At 37.6% G+C, this 15218-nt stretch overlaps 1 protein-coding gene across 1 annotated transcript; it reads left to right on the top strand.

Moving 5' to 3' along the window:
* The first annotated feature begins 2693 nt into the window (after positions 1-2693).
* LOC130465707 (uncharacterized) lies at positions 2694-14837 on the top strand. The gene is made up of 3 exons (XM_056834571.1): positions 2694-2792; positions 2918-3355; positions 14665-14837. Exons 1-3 carry the CDS (start codon positions 2709-2711, stop codon positions 14698-14700), a joined length of 558 nt encoding a protein of 185 aa, XP_056690549.1. The 5' UTR covers positions 2694-2708; the 3' UTR covers positions 14701-14837.
* Positions 14838-15218: the final 381 nt, after the last annotated feature.

Raw genomic sequence — 15218 nt, 5'->3', positions numbered from 1 at the left:
TTGGTTTTGTTATGTGACTTGTCTTGCAGTGCTATATAGATATGACTTATCGCAAGAGGGTTAGACCTGCTGAAATAGATGGTACACGTGGTCCAGCTACCGCACATACCTCATCTTTGAGTGGAGATGCATCACTACCAACCAAGAAGCATGTTACTCAACCACAATCATCTCAGGTTCCTACTACCGTTGTCAAATTTGGACCATTTTCTCCACAAGGTACCGTAAAATCAGTGGTTGCACCTCCATGTTCGAGTACTTCAAAAAGTGCACTGCAAACCGATGACATACTTGGAGCTATATGGAAAAAGCCACCTACTGGATCAACATCAAGTTCACTTATGGAAGCAACTAGAGATTCAGTTCAACCCAAGATTTCATCCAAGACTTCACCTGAAGTTCCAACTAGTATCCCACCTTCTAACACAACCAAATCACAGAAATACCCTACATCAAAATCACAAAAATATCATGCTACTTCCTTTGGTCGTGTCCCACCTAATATCTCGCCTGCTAGTCATATCTCACCTTATATGCCACCCAATATGACACCTATTATCCCACCTAGTCATATTAAAACATCTTCAAGAGTTTCTCAGACCAATCAACAGCAGAACAATAGTGAAGAACCAAAAGAGAACTCAACAAAATCGAAGTCCCTAAGGGTGAAGTCATATCCGGATTGGCCTGTAACTATAGATTTTGATGACAAGGAGGAGGTTTTGACCATTGGTAAGTCACTAGAAATATCCTTGATATTTATCCATTTTCACAACTATTATCTGACTTATCTCACTCTCTCATATTCAAACTGAGAATACGTTGTATTGCGATCCTTGCTATTTATCTATTTTCACAACTGTTATCTGACTGAAAGTGTGTGCAGTACAGCAGTCCACACTTCTTTAGCATAGTCACAACTGATGAGTAATCATAGAGGCTGCAATTACCAATCTCTTCCAGTATAGAGGCTGCAAGTACCAACTGCAATTTATCCATTTTCACAACTGTTGCATCTGCCTTAATCTTCATTCATGTGCATCAGTTCTGAAATGCATTAATCTTCGTTTGAAATCATTTGCATCAGCATTAATCTTCGTTCATATTATAATATCATGAAACGGAGAATACGTTTTATTATGACGTAAATGCAAATATGATACAACCCCACCAAAACTAAACCGAATGCTTCCAAAAGAATCACCAGTATACCTGTTATGTTATATTCTGCCCTTATGTTGCTGAATATACGTCTTGTTCTTGTAATCTTCTATATATATATATATACACATACATAGTATATATGTTACTTATTCTTTTTTTTTTATGCAGATGCTAAGGGAAATGTTAAACTGGTGAGTGGTTCTATTCAAACCATCGACCTCTGGAGTAACAATGGCGTGCAGTACTATGTTGAATTCAATGACCTTTACCAACCGCTTAGGAAAGGTGGACAAATGTTGGTCAGATTCATTGGTAGTATTGTAAAGGTAGAGACCTAGTGTCCACTTGGAGAAGGGGATTGGTCTGATATCGACAAAGATTCAAAAGCTAAGATGGTAGAAGAAATAAGAGTAAGTTCAAGTCTTTATTCGCTTTTCTAGAAGTTTATTTTATTTCAATAGCATAAAAATTCTGATTTTGTAAATGCTTTTCTCGAAGGAACGCTTTGTTATTCCCGCTCATCCGGAATATAACAAACAAATCCTCAAGCGCGCCAATAAAAGTTGGAGGCAGTATAAACACTCTCTTAAGGTGAGATACTACAAACCAGATGAGAAAACACTTGCTGAGATGTGCGATATTGTGCCAAGACATGGAATTACCAGTACTCAATGGAGAAAGTTGGTTAAGTACTGGGCTTCGGATGAAGGGCAAGTAAGTACCATGAATTGATCTGCTTAAGTATATGTCCTGACAGTTGGTTGAGCTTAAGTGCTAGTTTTTTTCACTTTTTTGGGATACTGAATTTAAAATCAGTCATAGTTACACTAAGCATGTTTGTTTTGAAATCCAACAAGTATACTGCTTTTTTATTCTGTATTTGTATGCAGTGGAGCTAGCTGTTTTTCTTTTCACTTAGTCTGCGTCTTTTACTTCTTATGTATTTTCAACAGTAGCCAAATTAGCTATTCAAATACATATACACAATTTCTTTCTGTATCGGGGCCTAGCTGCCATTAATTTAGTTTGATCAATATATGGAACTCCGGACAAAAAATCAACAAGTAACAAAAACACTTGAGAAGTAACATATTATTGACAGAGAAATTACTTTGGTAGTATAGTTGATATACCTGATAGACAACGATTGAACCATACAATCCAACAAAAACACTTGAGAAGATAGCCAATATCATACTGTACAGAGTGAGAAGATTTCAATGGTAACAGAACAAATTTGAAACCCAACAAAATACAAGCACTACAGATCCTGGAACTTGATTATTTCTTAATATATCTCTTTGAATATGACTGCAGAGAGCATCAGAATGTGGAAAGGCTGCACGGGCATCTCAAAATCAATTTCATAGATCGGGTTCTGACAGCTATGCGAACCAACAAGCTGATTATGTATGAATGGACTTATATGCTTTTGCTTCTCACATATTTTGTGTTGGTTAAATATATGCATCACATCTTTTCAGATTTTCTTTAATACTTTTTACATTGCTATTCATATATAGGAAGATGAGCATGGAAAAAAAATGAGCTTATTAGCCCTTTGGGTAAAGTCTCATCGCGGCAAGGACGGGACCTTTCTTCCAGGCACAGTCACTGAAGATTTTGTGGTATAAACATTCAAATTTAATAGATTAATTAAGCTACTTTTGTTATGAAAAAGATAGGTGATTGATAAACCAATATGGGTCTGCTTCTTAATTTGTTTATACTGTTATCCTAAATTGTTGTATAGGATGATGCAAAGGCTAAGATGGAAACGTTGAGGACAGTAGATCCTTCTAAATCTGAACAAGAACTTGAAAATGCAGCTTTTGAGGACACTATGCATGGTGGAAAGATTCCCGAACGCCCTGTAGGGTACGGACTTGGAGTTCGAAAGAGCGACGTTTATGGGGTGCATGGTGTGCTAAGGAAGAAAGGGTATGGGAAAGTTCGAGAGAGGACCGTGGTGATGGAAAGTGTGAAAGAAGAAGTGTCAGCTCTCAGCAAGAAAAATGAAAAGCTTGAGAAGGAAAATGAAAAGCTGCAAGCCCAAGTGAAAGAGAATAATTTTCTGCTTACAACTTTTATTGGACAATTTTCTCAATTCGTAGGTCAAGTTCGTACAGGAACTGCTTCTACAGAAGCTCTAAGTTTAGCACAGCAAGTCTTGGGCATGGCACACCAAAGGGTATATATTCTAATCTCTTATCATTTGAACTCTTTTAACATGTTATATGTTGCTTGGCAAGACAATTATTTGGATGCACAAACATTCAGTCATGCACAAAATTTGTCCCTGCGCGCATTCATTCAGTCATGAAGTTGGCTGCATCCATCTGCATTTGTCCTGCATCATAAAGATATATTGTTATTTGTATCCAGAGTACATTCAGTCACAAGAAAGTTTGATGTTGTCTCGACGCCTTGTGCATATATGTACCTGCTGTGCAAGCTGCCAGGGCTTACTGCAGGTCTGCAGTTCTGCCTGTAGTGCAGTTGTTGCATTGTGTCTGCTTATTTGCTGCATTGTATCTTTGTTGTTGCTGTGCTCTACTACTAACAAAATTCTTGCTCTGCTGACTGCTTAATCCACATTGCTGCTTGCTTATCTGCTGCATTGTGTCTGCTTATCTGCTGCATTGTAAGCTTAAATAGTCTGAAAACATCAGCATATCTCAAAATACCTATAAATATTGATCTAAAAAAACAGAATTTAACAAATGCATTCCAGATCTTCAACTTCCCCGGCCTCTAACTTAGGAGACTCAGTAACAATTGAAATTATCTTTTAATCATTAACAATCTCAAGTTTCCTAGCTACCAGTAGTCGTCATAACCGTCATCAGATGCATTGTGTTCTGAACTTCCATCATCTTCAGCCTTGTATTCTTCAGCCTCTGCTGCGTGTTCTGCTGCGTGCTCTACTAATGTGCTCTGCTGCGTGCTCTCCTGCTGTACTCTTGTTGTTCCTAAGTTTTGGTTGATGACACACACACATATTGCAAACTTCCTGATTATGGTTGCTAAATGACTTTGAACAGGCATATGTCCAAGTTTCTATTAGGATAGGAACTTGAATAAGCTGGTGAAGTTCCTGAGGTACACTTGGAACAGTCAATGGAGTTTCAGAGCTGGAAGTTGTATCTGTTCCAGTTTGAAGTCACAAGAGGAGCAACACAGTTACATATCAAGAGTTCCGAATATCCACAAGAACTATTACAGACTCATAGCCAAGAGTTCCTGTGTTAGCAAGAGAGGAACTCATCAATGTTCCTTAGCTGGAACGTCTGAAGCTTCTGAGTTGCAAGTTCCAGACAAAGGGAAGACATAAAGTCTAGGTAGTCCACTGTACTTAGAATTTTATGTAAATATTAATTATGCTAATGGTATATAGAGTACTCAAGGAACTTATGATTTAATTAGGCCATTTATTTTATTGGAAGCGATTTTTATGGAAAACATTTTCATAAATAAAAACAAGTTTTGCATATTTAATATAAAATAGATTTACGTTTTATTTTATTTAAACAAAACTTATTTTCCTAAAAATTCTCCTAAGTTTTTGTAGATAAATAAAATCTGTTTTAAGGAAATATTTTAGGGTTTGATTGAGTCAAACCACTAACTGCTTTATGGCTGAACGTGGGAAGTAGTCTTCCCCTTGTTCCTCAAGTCAAGGGACGTGGAGACCAAAGTGCTGGCAGTTAGCAGTTGAGGTTTTGAAGGGAACTAACCCTAAGGATAAACACTATAAAAGGGAAATCGTTTTTGGTTTAAAGCACACAAACATTCTGAGAGTTTTTGCTTTCCTAAAAACGTTTTGTCTAAGATTTTCTAAAACAGTTTGTGTCCTAGTTAATTCAAAGTTCCTAAGTTCCTTATATCCACACAAAAGCATTATTAATATCTAGAGTTATCCAAACACGAATTATATTTTGTATTAGTAAGGATAGAGTTATCCTGTTTAGACTTAGAGTTTAAGTCTGAGAGAGAGAAGTCAAGGAGTTGTAATCGAAGTAGATTACTGTGAGGAACACGAGTTTGAGAGGAACTTGTGTTGGAGAGATTATTGTAATCGAGGCATTACCATAATAAAAGAATTCTCTTCTTGATTAGTATCAAGAAGTTTTCACAATTATTGTTATTGTCTTCTCTATTCTCAGTTTGTTGATTGTTTCTTAAGTTCCGCAAGAAACTTTATCAAAGTTCTAATTACAATTCACCCCCCCCCTCTTGTGCGTGTTCCTACTGGAATAACAGTTGGTATCAGAGCCAGTACTCACTAAAACACAGGAAACCCTGTTTGAGTCAAGTTCCTGAAAGTATGAACTCACAAGAGAAACTGGAAGAAGGTTACTCGACACAAAGGCCACCTATGTTCAATGGCAAGTTCTACTCATACTGGAAGAATAGAATGGAGATATTCATCAAAGCTGAAAATTACCAAGTTTGGCGTGTAATTGAAGTTGGAGACTTCGAGGTAACAAAGACCAATGCTGAAAACGAGGTAGTTCCTAAACCAATGTCTGAATTTTCTAAAGAAGACTTTGATAAATATGAGATGAATGCCATGGCTGTCAAAATCTTGCATTGCGGGCTTGGACCTCATGAACACAACAGAGTCATGGGGTGCAAGAACGCAAAACAGATTTGGGAACTACTTCAAGTAACCCACGAAGGAACTAATGAAGTTAAGCGTTCCAAAATTGACCTTTTGATGTCTAAATATGAAAGATTTGAGATGCTTCCAAAAGAAACTATTCAAGAAATGTTCACTAGATTTACTAACATAACCAATGAATTAGTTTCTCTTGGTAGAATCATTCCCACAGATGAACAGGTAAGAAAAATACTAAGAAGCATGCCACAAGATGATCGCTGGAGAACAAAGGTCACTGCACTGTTTGAGACCAAGGACTTCACCAAGTTCAACATTGAACAACTTGCTGGTTCCTTGATGACACACGAACTGCATCTTGGAGCTGCTGTTCCCGAGAGCTCAAGAAGTCGAGGACTTGCTCTAAAGGCTGAGGAACTCGATGAATCTGAACCAGATGAAGAAGAGGCTGCCATGCTGGTCAGAAGAATGAGAAAGCTCTATAGGAACTTCAAACCAGGAAACCAGAAAGGAAGGAACTTTGCCAAGAAAATCACTAGTTCCAAAACTGAGCAAGGTTGCTTCAAATGTGGAGAAACTGATCATCAAATTCGTGAATGCCCTCTGTGGGAGAACGACAAGACCAGAGGAAAAGGGAAGGAACAGGTCAAAGATCGCTTTAACAAGTCTACCTTCAACAGACCAAACTTCAAGAAGGCCATGATAGCTGCATGGGGCGAAGCAACAGACTCAGAAGACGATGAGGAACAACCAAATGAAGAAACTGCAAATCTCTGCCTTATGGCTAGAACAGAAGGAACTGATCAAGTTCCATCAGAAGAAGTAAGTTCCTCCACTCTTCAGTGTCTCTCAAAGTCAAAACTAATTGAACTGTTGCTAGAAACTCTAGATGATTACAAAAAGCTAAGTATATTAAAAGCACAAAGTGATAGAGCCTTGGAACTCAGTAGAGACCACATAAATTATCTGAACAATATTAGATCTGATGTCCAAGGCAGGTTCTTTGAATTACTAGATAGAAATACCTCTATTAATGAGTCATTCGAAAAAATTAGAAATGAAAACATCCTTCTACAAGTTCAACTCAGTCAATATAAGATGTTTAATTTAAGTTTAGATCCTACAAAATCCTTGGAAATCAACATGGGAATTTTTAACATCGACTTAGAAAATTTAAACAAAGATCTGATCACCACAAAGGAACAAAAAGAGAAACTGGAAAGGGAACTATCCATGGCCAGGGCACAGAGACAACCACCTAAAGTTCCTCCCAAATGGATTGAGAATGCTCAATCTAAGAGAACAGAAGGATTGGGCTTTAACCATAAAAATAGTCATAAGAAGAAGTATGTGGATCTTCCTAGTGTAAAAGTCTGCTTCTCATGTGGAAGTGGAAGTCACATAAGTACTGAGTGTTCCAAGATGAAGGAACAGGATCAAAGAAACATAAATTATGTAAAGCAAAAATGGGTTAAGAAGTCTGAAGTTATAGTTGAAAAGGAACTCGAGGAAACCCGAGTTCCTGTAACTAACCTTTGATCTCTTTACAGATTCTAGTGAAGGGGAACAGCTCGTGGTATCTCGACAGCGGGTGTTCCAAACACATGACAGGAGACAAATCTAAATTCCTCTCACTAGAAGCCTACAATGGAGGAACTGTGACCTTTGGAGACAACATGAAAGGAGAAATTATTGGAATTGGAAAAGTTGGAAGGTCAAGTTCCTACGCCATTGAAAATGTATTTTTAGTCGAGGGTTTGATGCACAGTCTACTAAGCATCTCTCAATTCTGTGACAAAGGAAACTCTGTAAGTTTTACTTCTGAAAACTGTCAAATCATAAACAATAACACTGGGAAGGTTATTTTGGAAGGAACTCGTAAAGGGAACACATATTCTGTGGATCTCAATACAGTTCCCAGGAACAATCTAACCTGCCTCAGTGCCCTTGAAGAAAATTCCCTACTATGGCACAGGAGGTTTGGACATGCTAGTTTCTCGCTGCTTGACAAACTAAGATCAAAGGAACTGGTTCGAGGACTCCCCTCAATCAAGTTCCTAACTGATAAAGTGTGTGATGCATGTGCAAAAGGCAAGCATGTCCGAAGTTCCTTTAAATCTAAGAAATTGGTAAGCACCACAAAACCATTGGAACTCATCCATATGGACTTATGTGGACCAATGAGAATTCAAAGCAGAAGTGAAAAAAAATATGTATTAGTTATTGTTGATGATTACTCTCGCTTTACTTGGGTCATATTTCTAACAAGCAAGGATGAAACGTTTGATGAGTTTGTTACATTTTCAAAGAAAATCCAGAAAACCACAGGTCACCAACTGATCCATATAAGATCAGATCATGGAACAGAATTTGAAAACTACAAATTCGATGAATACTGCAAGGAACAAGGTATGGATCACAATTTCTCAGCTCCCAGAACTCCACAACAAAATGGAGTTGTTGAGAGGAAAAATAGAACCCTAGAGGACATGGCAAGAACCATGCTAATAGCCAGTTCCTTGCCTAGGAACTTCTGGGCTGAAGCAGTCAATACTGCTTGTTACATTATAAATAGAGTTATGATTCGAGCAATCCTAAACAAAACCCCCTATGAGCTACTAAAAGGTATAAAACCCAACATCTCTTACTTTAGAGCCTTTGGGAGCAAATGTTTTGTCCACAACAATGGAAAAAGGAACTTGGGGAAGTTTGATGAAAGAAGCGACGAGGCAGTGTTCCTAGGATATGCCTTAAATAGCAAGGCTTATAGAGTTTATAACAAAAGATCTATGTGTGTTGAGGAAAGTGTACATATAATATTTGATGAATCTAACAAAACTGACATAGTACAGGAACAAGAATTTTTCGAGATTGGTTTATCTCGTGCTGCAGAAAATGATGAGGAGTTCCAAATAAGCAAACACACAGCAAGAGGAACTGCTCAACAAAATCAAGAAGTTCCCGTACTAGAGGAACAAGCAGAAAACCAAGAAGATCCAGAAACAACACCAGAGGAACCCCAACAGGGAACTCAGGTCATAGAAGGAACTGACGAAAATGCCACAACACCAGTAGCTCAATTTCAACCTAAACCTTGGAAGCATCTAAAGTCCCACCCAATGGAACTCATTGTGAGTGACATCAGAAAAGGAACTCAGACAAGGTCACAACTAAGGAACTTTTGCGCATTCCACGCGTTCCTCTCCATATTTGAGCCAAGAAATCACACTGAGGCTCTGGAAGATGCTGACTGGATCATTGCCATGCAAGAAGAATTAAATGAATTCAGAAGAAACAAGGTATGGCACTTGGAACCCAAACCAAAGCACCAGAAGGTGATAGGGCTAAAATGGGTGTTCCGGAACAAGAAAGATGAACATGCAACAATCATAAGGAACAAAGCAAGGTTAGTGGTCAAAGGTTATAATCAACAGGAAGGCATTGACTTTGAAGAAACATTTGCACCTGTTGCTAGATTAGAAGCCATTAGAATCTTAATTGCTTTTGCTGCTTTCATGGGTTTTAAACTTTATCAAATGGATGTTAAATGTGCTTTCTTAAACGGTTTCTTAGAGGAAGATGTTTATGTGGAACAGCCCCCTGGATTTGAAAATCCCGAATTTCCAAATCACATCTACAAATTAGATAAGGCTCTCTATGGACTAAAACAAGCCCCTAGATCTTGGTACGAGAGATTATCAAAGTTCCTCCTTCAAAATGATTTTAAAAGAGGTAGAATAGACAAAACCTTATTCTTAAAATCTAGAGGAACTGACTTGGTAGTAGTTCAAATTTATGTTGATGATATATTATTTGGAGCAACTAATGAAAATTTGTGCAAGGATTTTGCAAGCTTGATGAGCAGTGAATTTGAAATGAGTATGATGGGGGAACTCAACTTCTTCCTTGGTTTACAAATCAAGCAAACCGAGGAGGGAATCATGATACACCAACAAAAGTATGTGAAGGAACTCCTAAAGAAATATGAGCTAGAATCAGCCAAAGTAAATCACACTCCCATGGGAACTGCTACCAGATTAGACACTGATCCAAATGGGAAAAGTGTGAATCAAACAAAATACAGAGGTATGATTGGATCTCTATTATATTTAACAGCCAGTAGACCTGACATTTCTTTTAGTGTAGGACTATGTGCAAGATTTCAATCAAATCCAAAGGAGTCCCATCTAACTGCGGTGAAAAGAATACTAAGATATCTCAAAGGAACTGATGACCTATGCCTTTACTATCCAAGAAGTGGATCCTTCGAGCTAAGAGGATATGCAGATGCTGATTATGCAGGTGACTTAGTGAATAGAAAAAGCACATCAGGTATGGTACAGTTCCTAGGTCCATGCATGGTTTCTTGGGGTTCCAAGAAACAGAATACTGTTGCTCTATCCACAGCTGAAGCTGAGTATGTAGCTGCTGCAGCTTGTTGCTCACAAATTCTATGGATAAAACAACAGCTAAGAGATTTTGGTATTATCTATGATTGTGTTCCTATCTATTGTGATAACACTAGTGCTATTTGTATTTCAAAAGATCCGGTTCATCATTCCCGAGTCAAACACATCCACATCAGACACCATTTCCTTAAAGATAATGTTGAGAAAGGTTTGATCAAATTAGATTTTTGCCAAACTGATCACCAAATTGCTGATATTTTAACTAAGCCTTTGAACAGAGAGAAACATGAGAAAATGAGAATGGAACTCGGAATGATCAAGCTAAGGTAATTGCCAAATTGGAGTTCCTCTAAGGCAAAAGCAAAAATCATGGTACATATAGACTATTACAAACACAAAATCTTGTGCGCAAACATAGTTGAAGCTTACCATCGTGGCAAATTCACTCACACTTCAAATGAGCAAGGTAAGCAGTTCCTTTCAAACTAGTTAAGTCAGAGATACGAAATTAAGCAAGTCAAAGTCAAACACAATTTTTTTTTTACATTTTCCTTTTATTTTTATCTATTTATTTTTTAAATTAAAAACCGAATACCCATATTCAAAGAATGTTTGGAACGGTTCCATTGGCAATAAATAGGAGAAACTCTTCACTTTCCACAATCAATCCATGCAACCCCCTTTCTCTCTCTCACACGCCTTCTCCACTGACATCACCTCTCCTTCCACCTATAAAAACCTCCACTATGGTTCTCACAAGCAACAACACTGATCTCACATCCCTCAAACGAAAGAGAAACCCTTCATCTCCTGTTCCCATGGATACCTCACCCATTCAATCGCCAATTCCTCTTCGATCCCACAATCCAATGCTCGCAATCACTCAGGGGGAACAAACCAACACTGACATCGAAATGAAATCCCCAATCTCAAACCCTAGATCCTCCACAAGAAAATCCAAAAAACGACGAGTGGAAGCTTCTGGTGAAAACATCGAGGAAACAGAGGAGAATGCTCAAACTCAGGGGGAAGCAAAAGGGTCCAAGAAACTCACTGCAAAGGAAAACAATCTGGTCGAGGGGTTCGCAATCAACTCAACATGGTGTGAAGCCACGAAATTTAAAGAGTTAATGGAAATCCTTGAACAACAAAAGTGGGTAAGTCTGTTGAGTACCTATGCCAAATCCCCCTTAATTCCTGAAGCTATGAAAGAATTCTGCAAGAACTTTGCATGTGTTGATAATGTATGTTCAAGTAAAGTGAATGGAACTCGCATCGAATTTGATGCCTCTTATCTGGAACAGCTGTTTGGTACACCCAATAGGGGTTTTGATATGTGGCTCAAAGGTCAAATCACAGTGACCATAGATAATGTAGATGAGAAAGATATAGTTGGTTCCATTGGAGGAGATTCTAAAGTATCCACCTCCACCTCACACAACTGCTTTTCACCTCTTCAAAAATTACTGTTTAATATTGTGTGGAGAGGTGTAGTTCCTCGAACTCAGAAGAGGAACATAGCAAGTCTGTTTGATGCATGTCTCATGTATTGTCTTGAAAGGAAAATTCCCATAAACTTCCCTGCAATCATGATCAAACACTTATCCACCTGTATCCCCAAATTCAAAATTCCATACTCCTCCCTTCTTACAGAAATCTTCAAAAGCTTCTCAGTTGACCTTAGCCCATACTTTGTGATTCCCTTAAAATCCACCCAAATCCTTCAACTTGAAATGCTCCATCTATTAAATCTTAAAGTGGTTCAGGGTAAAGTCATTAGGGCTGGAAAGGAAGAGAAACAAGATGAGGAAGATCAGGAAGGAACTGTAGTTAAAGAAGAAGTGGAGGAGGAGGAGGAACTCGAACAAATAGAGGTCCCTTTACCTCGAGGGAACAGGAAGAGTGTAGGAAAAAGAAAGAGCATGAGGGTGGCAATGAAGGAGAACAAGAAAAGAGGGCCTGTCTTCATGGAAATAAATGAGGAAGGGGATGTCAAGGAGATGCCCATAGAGGAGGATGCTGTTCCACTGAATCAAGAGGAACTGCCTGAAACTGTTAGGCCAAGAAAAAGGACACCCAGATCCTCCAAAAAGTCCAAAGCTCGTAGTGTTCCATCTGAACAGGAACATGTTCAAGATCATGGGGGTGCCTGGAACACAAAGGATGATCAGATATTGGAGCTAAAGGCAACAGTTGCTCGTCTGGTGGAACTACAGGAGGGAACAGATCACAGGATTAGCTCAATGCAGGCCCACATAGGTGCATTGGTTACAAGTGTCAAGACTCTCCAAAACGATCTTCACCACTACTCAGAACAAGCCAATGCAACTCGTGCCACAATCCTCACCAAGATCAACAATCTGGAATCTTTTGAGGAGACTGTGATAGAAGAAACTGCTGGTTCTGGTTCCCCATCCCAAGCCTAAATCACCCTATCCCATGTTTCTTTTATCTTTTGCCATGGAACAATCTTTTTAATTTGCTTTCGGTTTGTATAATTTTCAAACTTGGGTATTTGTTCCATCTTATCTTGACTTGCTTGGTTACACATATCTGTGCTTTCTAGTCTTGATCATTACTGCTTGCTTTCAATTTATTGTATGAGTTGGTTTAATACTTTGAGGCTAGCTTAACTTGCCAAACGTTGATCGTGGGGCACTGTGTTTGGAATGGCTATATTTCGTGCTATGCTTTTTGTTGATGTCAACAGGGGGAAGTCATGGGTGCAAACTTCCAAGGCACACTCAATCCAGTTCCTGAATCAATCTCTCTGAATCTCTCTGTAAGCCAAGGGTGCTCCTCTTTCTTCTCTTTAATCTTTCTCTTTTGTTTTTCAATTTTTATGTTCTGTTTCACAATAGTCTGTATAAGTTCTTGTTTGTTTGTACTTACTCTCTTTGTAAAAAGTTTGCAAGTGTTGTCATCACCAAAAAGGGGGAATATTGTTGTTCCTAAGTTTTGGTTGATGACACACACACATATTGCAAACTTCCTGATTATGGTTGCTAAATGACTTTGAACAGGCATATGTCCAAGTTTCTATTAGGATAGGAACTTGAATAAGCTGGTGAAGTTCCTGAGGTACACTTGGAACAGTCAATGGAGTTTCAGAGCTGGAAGTTGTATCTGTTCCAGTTTGAAGTCACAAGAGGAGCAACACAGTTACATATCAAGAGTTCCGAATATCCACAAGAACTATTACAGACTCATAGCCAAGAGTTCCTGTGTTAGCAAGAGAGGAACTCATCAATGTTCCTTAGCTGGAACGTCTGAAGCTTCTGAGTTGCAAGTTCCAGACAAAGGGAAGACATAAAGTCTAGGTAGTCCACTGTACTTAGAATTTTATGTAAATATTAATTATGCTAATGGTATATAGAGTACTCAAGGAACTTATGATTTAATTAGGCCATTTATTTTATTGGAAGCGATTTTTATGGAAAACATTTTCATAAATAAAAACAAGTTTTGCATATTTAATATAAAATAGATTTACGTTTTATTTTATTTAAACAAAACTTATTTTCCTAAAAATTCTCCTAAGTTTTTGTAGATAAATAAAATCTGTTTTAAGGAAATATTTTAGGGTTTGATTGAGTCAAACCACTAACTGCTTTATGGCTGAACGTGGGAAGTAGTCTTCCCCTTGTTCCTCAAGTCAAGGGACGTGGAGACCAAAGTGCTGGCAGTTAGCAGTTGAGGTTTTGAAGGGAACTAACCCTAAGGATAAACACTATAAAAGGGAAATCGTTTTTGGTTTAAAGCACACAAACATTCTGAGAGTTTTTGCTTTCCTAAAAACGTTTTGTCTAAGATTTTCTAAAACAGTTTGTGTCCTAGTTAATTCAAAGTTCCTAAGTTCCTTATATCCACACAAAAGCATTATTAATATCTAGAGTTATCCAAACACGAATTATATTTTGTATTAGTAAGGATAGAGTTATCCTGTTTAGACTTAGAGTTTAAGTCTGAGAGAGAGAAGTCAAGGAGTTGTAATCGAAGTAGATTACTGTGAGGAACACGAGTTTGAGAGGAACTTGTGTTGGAGAGATTATTGTAATCGAGGCATTACCATAATAAAAGAATTCTCTTCTTGATTAGTATCAAGAAGTTTTCACAATTATTGTTATTGTCTTCTCTATTCTCAGTTTGTTGATTGTTTCTTAAGTTCCGCAAGAAACTTTATCAAAGTTCTAATTACAATTCACCCCCCCCCTCTTGTGCGTGTTCCTACTGGAATAACAACTCTGTTGTGTCCACTGCAGTTTAACTGCCTTTGTGTTGTTTGGCTAGTGTTTTGCGTTTGCTTATGTGTAATAAAAACACGGAGTATGTCTTATTACCAAATAAATAAATAAATAATATGTTTATAGTTAATAATTGTGTTGTAACTTTATTAGGGCCGGAGGGGGCTCATATGAGCTTTGGTATATTTTATTTTTACTTATTATTATTCTTTATTTTGTTTTGAAGGTTGTCCAACGTGATAAAGGAGCAACAAAAGAATGAACCAGCCTGAGACACTTGAGCTTCATATTAGCTACTACGAACAATCGTCTGTATAGCTAGCTAGTTATTTTAGTCTTTATTATCTACTGTACTATGAACCATCGTCTAGGAACAATCCTAGTTAGTTATTTTAGGCTTTTTTTTCCTTTTAATTACCATGAATTTTAGTTTTTCTAGACTTAATTAGTAATATCAATGTACGTACTATGGATTTGTAACGTACTTATTTATACATTCTAGATAGTATGGATTTTAATATTAACTACGTACTTAATTAGCTTATTATATTGGTGATTAATAAAATTTTATTATTTGCCAAAAAAATATGTTACGTACATTGTTCGATGAAGTGAAGATCAATATATATATATATATATATATATGTGTACAGGTGAAAAAAGCTTACAAAAAAATTGTGGACACGTTATGATGTCGTTGTGATTGTTTTACATTATTTATGTTTTAAATTTCCCGCCATAACTCTTTGTGATGTCGCAGAAAAGCGTCAAGAACAATGT

Source organism: Spinacia oleracea, chromosome 1 (genome assembly GCF_020520425.1).
Source record: "Spinacia oleracea cultivar Varoflay chromosome 1, BTI_SOV_V1, whole genome shotgun sequence".
In the NCBI taxonomy this organism is placed as follows: Eukaryota; Viridiplantae; Streptophyta; class Magnoliopsida; order Caryophyllales; family Amaranthaceae; genus Spinacia; species Spinacia oleracea.
Note: the sequence above shows the minus strand (reverse complement) of the source record. Positions and strands in the feature narration are given on the sequence as shown.